The sequence below is a fragment of the Canis aureus genome, chromosome 3 (assembly GCF_053574225.1).
Source record: "Canis aureus isolate CA01 chromosome 3, VMU_Caureus_v.1.0, whole genome shotgun sequence".
Classification (NCBI taxonomy): Eukaryota; Metazoa; Chordata; class Mammalia; order Carnivora; family Canidae; genus Canis; species Canis aureus.
The window spans coordinates 79,356,482-79,364,071 of NC_135613.1; the positions used below are offsets into that span (position 1 = coordinate 79,356,482).

The 7,590-nt window shown below is 37.5% G+C and overlaps 1 protein-coding gene across 1 annotated transcript; it reads right to left on the reverse strand.

The window, feature by feature from the left end:
* Positions 1 to 696: 696 nt before the first annotated feature.
* Positions 697 to 3,554, reverse strand: LOC144305954 (olfactory receptor 8B12-like). The gene is made up of 2 exons (XM_077885130.1): positions 3,161 to 3,554; positions 697 to 2,848 (listed from the first exon to the last, which is right to left on the reverse strand). Exon 2 carries the CDS (start codon positions 2,830 to 2,832, stop codon positions 1,897 to 1,899), a length of 936 nt encoding a protein of 311 aa, XP_077741256.1. The 5' UTR covers positions 2,833 to 2,848; positions 3,161 to 3,554; the 3' UTR covers positions 697 to 1,896.
* Positions 3,555 to 7,590: the final 4,036 nt, after the last annotated feature.

The following is a 7,590-nucleotide window of genomic DNA, read 5'->3' on the forward strand; positions in this document are numbered from 1 at the left end:
TAGAATTTTTAATTCCTTCCAAAAAAAAGAATTTTTAATTCCTTCAAATCAATAGGAAATCAGCTAACAACCCTATTTTTTCAAGTGGTCAAAGACTTGAATAATTACTTCACGGAAGAAGATATCCAAACATTCATTAAAGGATGCTCAACATCAGTAAAATAAAAATGAAAACAAAAGACATTTTGCTTACATACACCAGAATGTATAAAATACAACTAACTACTAAGTGTCAACAAGGATGTGGAGCAAATGGAACTCTTGAACGTTGTTGATAGCTGTGCAAACTGACTCAAATATTTTTGAAAACACTTTGACAGTATTTATAAAAGCTACACATATGCATACTCTACTATCCAGCAAATCCACATCTAAGTATATATCCAAAATGATTTTTATATAATGTTATATTTCCCATTACATAATAATTTATGAACTTATCCTGAGATCACCATCCCTTCCCCATGTCCCCCATTATTGCTATCTGCAATGCCTGAAAATTCAGTAGCACTTTTCCTCTCCTAATAAGCAACTACTTGTTGCTCTGTTACATCCTCCACACCAGTGTCATTTAATAAAAATATAATGCAAGCCACATATGTAATTCTCAACCTTCTAGTAGACACATTAAAAAAACAAAACAGATAAATTATTTTAATAATACATTTTATTTAATGTAATATATCCGAAATGTCATTTCTACGTGTAGTCAATGTGAAAAATTATCAATGAGATATTTTACATTATTTTTCCTATTAATCCTTCAAAGACATAGTATTTTACAATTATATTGCATACTCTCAGTCTCAATGCTCAATGCCATACACAGCTAGTGACTGCCATATTGGATAGTGCAGCTCCCAATTATTATAGACCATATGCAAGGTAACTCTTGAAATAAGACTCCAAATTCTTTCTGTGTTAGTCTTGAAAAAATATATGACACCTCTACCACACCCCATAAAATTAAGTTTCCCTCCTCTGGAAGTTCGAATTCACCTATGTCCATAGGGCTCCACCCACCAAGTCAGTGGACATTAAACTTGCCTCTCTGAAATCTAACATAATTTTCACTTACATACTACAAAATTCATCAAACACTGATCTTGTCATTTTGCCAAGACCAACTCAACAAAATTTTTCACCTCCTACTCTCTTGCAAAATGTGATATATTAAAATTAACCTGTGAAAAGTAGCATGAAATTACTGTGAATATATTCATAATTTAAATGTGCTAGGTCAACCAACATGTGAAATGAAATGTTTCAAGAAAGAGATGAGGCAAGAAAACATGGCATAGGGGAAAACAAACTGGATTGGGATTCAAGCTAGGATTTCAGTCTAAGCTCTGGCACCGGGTAGTTTTATGTCCTTGGGCAACATACAAATGCTTCTGACTCTGCAAAGTGTGATGTATGATATAAAAGCACTAAATCACGGCACCTGGATGGCTCAATGTTTGAGCATCTGCCTTTGGCTCAAGTTGTGATCCTGGGGTCCTTAGATGGAGTCCCACATCGGGCTCCTGGCAGGGAACCTGCTTCTCCCTCTGCCTATGTCTCTGTATCTCTCTGTGTCTCTCATGAATAAATAAATAAAATCTTTAAAAAAAAATAAGGGCACTAGATCAAATGATCCCTAAGCCCCCATTCAATGTTGAATATTCTGTAATTGTAGCAATTATTTTTCATAAAATAAAGAAGGAAGAATTGGAGGATTTGAGTAAGGGAGAACAAATCCATTTAAGAAAGTTAAAATTTCCTCTGCCATATAGCATAAAAAGAAAACACTGGAGCTTAGATTCCTCATTGAAAAGTAATAATAACAATAAGTAATAATTATAAAAACACATACAAAAATCCTTGGATCTCTTATCTCAATGTCTAATATTTTTTTCAAGAGAAGGTTATTCTGCCCAAGGTTTTCCTCAGGGCAAATTTGACATCCTTATTCCTTAGACTATAGATTAATGGGTTGAACATTGGCACAAGAATGGTGTAGAACAAGGAAGACATTTTCCCCTGGTCAAGGGGTAAAATAGAAGGTGGTTTGAGGTACATAAAAGCTCCTGATCCAAAGAAGAGAGAAACAGCAATTATGTGAGAGCTGCAGGTACTAAAGGCTTTGGACCTTCCTTCAGTGGAGCTAATATGGAAAATGTTGGAAATAATGAAACCATAAGAGATGAAAATGGCAGCAATAGGCACCCCAATGCCAATGGTCACAACAATGAAGACCACCAGCAAATTTATGTAAGAGCTGTTGCAGGAGAGCTCAAGGAGGGGAATGATATCACACATATAGTGATTGACAAGGTTGTCAGCACAAAAGGTCAGAAATAATATATTTCCTGTATGGGCCACAGCCCCAAACACCCCCATCCCATAAACACCCAACAAAAGGAGTAAACACACCTGAGGAGACATGGTGACCATGTACAGCAGTGGTTTACAGATGGCGACATAGCGGTCATATGCCATTGCTGACAAGATATAGGATTCAGAAAAGACAAAAAAACAAAAGAAAAAGAGCTGAGTCATACACCCCACATAGGAAACGATGTTTTTCTTGGAGACAAAACTCATTAGCATTTTGGGGATGATGGCAGTAGAGAAACTAAAATCTATGAAGGACAAGTTGAGGAGGAAGAAGTACATGGGAATATGAAGGTGAGAATTCAGCCCAATCAGGGTTATGAGGCCCAGGTTCCCCACCACGGTGACCACATAAAAACCTAGGAACAGGAAGAAGAGGGGCATCTGGAGTTCCGGCTCATCTGTTAAGCCTGCCAGGATAAACTCTGTCACAGAGGAGGCGTTATCTGCAGCCATTGTCCTCTAGGAGGGTCTGTAAGGGAGAAAGAAACAAGTCACTGAGACAGAAAGAGGCTACACGCCATGCAAGTGCAGGGGGGCGGACGTGGAGAAGACACAGATGGGAAGGTTCACGGAGTACTAACTATGGGATGGACACTGTCCTAAGTGCCATGTGGCATTATGATTATCCCCAGGTCACAGAGGAGGACACTGAACCTGAGGGACTTGCACAAGTCCCGATGCTGCTGAGTGACAATAGAAGGTGAACTTGGGTGATCTTGCTCCTGGGCTTGAGCTTTTACCCCCTCTGCTACAGGACAGACCAGGTCAGACAGACACTAACCCTGCTTCTGCTTGCAGTCACAGTGCTCTTCTCCATTGGCTCTCATCTAACTCTTTCATGGACACTCAGATGGCCCCAGTGAACAGAAAGTGACAACTCAGAGCTCAGACCCTCTGCTGCTACTTCTACTCTCAGATCCTCTGCTTGGAGGATCAAAACCTCTAATTGTTTTGCTGAGCTCAAGAACTTGATCTCTGAGTGCGGCTTTGTCCCAAGTCTCTTGTCCAAATTCCAGGCATGAGACAGCATCCTTTCCTAATGCCCATGGATAACAGGAGACGAAAGAGTTTTATTCTGGGATTAGAGATCTCCGTGACGTAGTTGTAGGGACTCCCTCAGGATCACTGCTCCAGAGACTCTCTTCCCTAAGGAAGAAGAAATGTTTGTTTATGCATTTGAGAATGTTTGATGTCGCTTTTAATGACCTGTGGTTACATTTTTCATAGTGATTACATCTTTTTAAGCTATTGATTATAGCAAAGTACCATGGGAAAAATAGTAATTCCTGCCTTGTCATTGAGCCCTTACTGTGTATCAAACACTGTATTGATCCAGTACCCTCATATGAAGAATCCAAAGCCATGCACAAAAAAGTAGTACCTTGTTTATTCCTCACAACAGCCTTATATATTAGACAGGAAGCTTGTTGAGCTTGCAAACACAAGGCATTTAATGTATATTACTAACAACCTTTGATTTTGCCTCCAGACACCACTCCTGGCTACTACCACTGCTGCACACATTGTCAAAATAGTTTTCAAGAAGTGATCTCATTCATATAGAGACTAATAAAGTTTTGCGTGGCTACTTGCACTCAAGGGCCTCTTACCAGGGGCCCTTAATATTAAGGGAGACAGATTTTGTACCAAAAAAAGAAATCCTGATTTGGGGAAATTTGAGCTCCAGTGTGCCAGTGGGTTAAATAGGTTTTTGTCCTGGTTAATGACAAAAGTCCTCTTACAGAAGTTATGATGTCAAAACACAAAGGCAGAGAAGTCCATTTTCCTCCAGAAAAGTTCTACTAAAACCACTGGACACACATCTGTGTGTGTTTGCATGTGCACACATATTCATAAGGACTCGTTCAGCCCCAGCTAAGACTCAGCAATGACAATGCCTCATCTTTTGATTTACACTTAGAATTCACATGTCCCAGAATAACTCCAATAATCCCAATCCTTGTTCTCAATCCCACTGAACAAATGTTACAAACGGAGGAAAACAATTCATTAAAATGAATGAAATTAAGCTCTCCTTGAGAACCAAGTACAGAGAAGTTGAGGGTTCTCTGAAAGCTCTAGGGGGATTTTGTTACTTCAGAGACAGTTGCCATGGCAACCTCATTTCCAAATGTATCTTAAACAGAGCTTCTCTAAAGTCATGTTACCTGATGATTTGCTCCAATACAGCAGAGAACAAAAAAGCTGTTTCGTCTTTTCCACTTGTGCAGTACTGTTGCCTTTCCCAAGCTGGAATCTCTAAAATGGATTTCTTCTTATTTTTGTTTCTAACTTAAACTATACATTATAAATACAGCATCACAGAGCATCTGAAGATTTTACGTACAGTAAAACGCCTTAGTATATATGTCTCATGCATGTGCATTGACTCTCAGATTTCTAGTAGTCCATCAAAGTTACACAAGTACAGTCCCAAATAAATCCCTACATATCATAGGATTTCCAGCTTCAATAAGAAACACAAAACTAGCTAGAGAGAAGACTTGACATCTGACTGGCCCTGGCCTTCATGTGAAATAGCTTTGATTAGCCCCCGAGAAAGTAGATAGTATTAAATTCATCTTTCAGTAATATGTTTCTGCACCATAGTTACTGTTAAATTTATATTTTTCAATGTTCCAGGATTTTATTTTAATTATTTATTTTTTCAAATTTTTATTTATTTATTCGTGAGAGACAGAGGCAGAGACACAGGCAGAGGGAGAAGCAGCCTCCCTGCCAGGAGCCTGATGCAAGACTCAATCCCAGAACCCCCGGATTATGACCTGAGCCAAAGGTAGATGCTCAACCCAGGTCCCCCCTAGTTCTTTATTTAAATTCAGTTTAGTTAACCTATAGTGTATTATTAGTTTCAGGGGTAGAAATTAGTGATTCATCAGTTGCACATAACACCTAGTGCCCATTACATCAAGTGCCTTCCTTAATGCCCATCACCCAATTACCCCCAAATGATTTTAATGAATGTATTTGGCAATGTAACATGTAAGGTTCAAGGATACAAAAAAACAAAAAAAAATGAATAAACAAACCAAAAATAACACACACACAAAAAAACAAAAAACATGGTTCCTTGCCAGAAAGAAGCTTACAATCTAATAGCGGCATCACCCATATAGGCTCTTTCTCCTATCCCTGTTCCTTCATATCGCACATTCCCCAGGAGTCAGTTCTCAACCTTCCACACTGTTTCTATTTCCTTAAATTCATGATGAGCTCATTTGTTTCACGGCTTCCACAATCCCTCCATATAAATGGCTCTCAAATTTATGTCTTTCTTTCTCCATTCTCTATGAAGTTCCTTTCCTCTGTACCCAACAGGATTTTTTTTCCTGGATATTTCAAGAGACTGGCCTGTAGTCATCTCTGAGCTCATCAAGTACATAAACACGTGTTCCTTTCTCCAAAAGTAGATGTTCTCTCAACCTCTCCATTATTTATCTGAGTGTAACCAATGGTGAAGAAGAAGAGAGTAGAATTCATAGTTATTCTAAGGCTAGTTTTCCTAGGATAGTCCCTCCAAAACTTATTAATAGCTTTCCCTTTCACTTTGAAACATATCCTTTTGAATGAGAAGTATTCACAGCATAAGCTTCAAAATCTGGTGGACCTCAGCATAAATCCTAGTTCTGTGTCTTAGTTGCTGTGTGATCTTTGGAAATTTGACTTTTCTGTAGGTTTCTAATTTTTAATCTTAAAATGAGGAAAAAGAACTACAACTCAAAGTGTTACTTTAAAGAGTAAATGATGTACTTTCTGTCATAAAGACTCAAAAAGCAATTTATTTAAATGATTTATTTTATGTATATTATTTCTAAAGATTGATTAAATAAATAAAATTTATAGCTATATCCTTGGATGAAAGTAGTTTCAGAATGGGCCGGAATAGAAAGAAACCAAAGACAGGAAAATTAACTTAAAAAGTTTAAAGGAGCATGGGCTGACTTCCAGGAGTGAGGTTTAAAGACTGAATAGTTAGGGGTAAGGTTTGAACCTTTAAGAAATGCCAATAGATAAGGGGAGAAAGAAATTAACCAATAGAAATGTGAAAAAAAAAAGGCAAGTGTAGCAATTAAGAGCAAGAACTAGGGGGCTGGGTGGCTCAGTCAGTTGAGCTTCTGACTCTCGGTTTCTGCTCAAGTCGGGATTTCAGAGTCATGAGACTGAGCCACAAGTTGGGCTCCACGCTCATGGAGGAGTCTGCTGGAAGATTCTCTCCCTCTGCCCCTCTATCCCACTCTCTCTCTCACACTATCTCTCTCAAATAAATGAATAAACCTTAAAAAAAAAAAAAAGCAAGAACTGGAAAAAACAAACCTAGAATTTTTTTTTCAACAAACCTAGAATTAAACCCTAACTATATTCCTTATTTCCTAGGTGAACCTAAGTAAATAATTTAACCTAATTAATACTTAGTGTCCCAATCTAAAACACAGGCTTAAATAAATAAATGATGAATGAATGAATGAATACATACATACACAGGATAATAATACCAAACTTGCAGACATTTGTGAGGACTGAATATGTTATATTGCTATGAATATTCATTTAGTAAACATTAGTTGAATTTATAAAATGTCACAGAGATCAAGGTGAGAAAAATTTTAAGAGTAAGGGATAAATAGTGTTACCAAAGGTGAAAGGGAAAAGAGAACTGAAAAACAATTGAGCTAAGGCATTCTTATGAAAGCCTATTCACTATTTTTCCATGTTATTCTCACTTTGGTTGTCTAATACAGCTATTCATTATTTCAAGATTATATTCCAGAAACCCCAAGTAGATTAAAAGCTTCTTCAAGGAGAATCCTTAATCCTAAAGCTTTTGGATACACTAACATATCCGCTACCTAGCAGAGTGATGAATACATTATACATGCTCTTCAAAAACCTGTTGAATGTAATGGGCTTGCATGTCAGTATAGTGTAAGGAAAATCCATAAGGCAAACCCATAATTTCAGGGATAGTTTTTTACTGTCTGAAATAATTTACCAGAGGTTTCTGATAAGCAGACATTTTTATCTCTATCAAAAAATGTGGTATAAACCACACAAAATTAGGTTTACTAAAACTTAAGTGTGAAGCCTTTAATATGTTGATAATGCTGTCAACACAGAAATGCCAGAAGATTTTTGCCTGTCAAAGTCAAGGCATTTTGTAGAAGAAACTTCCCCCTTTTCTGTTAGGTGCTG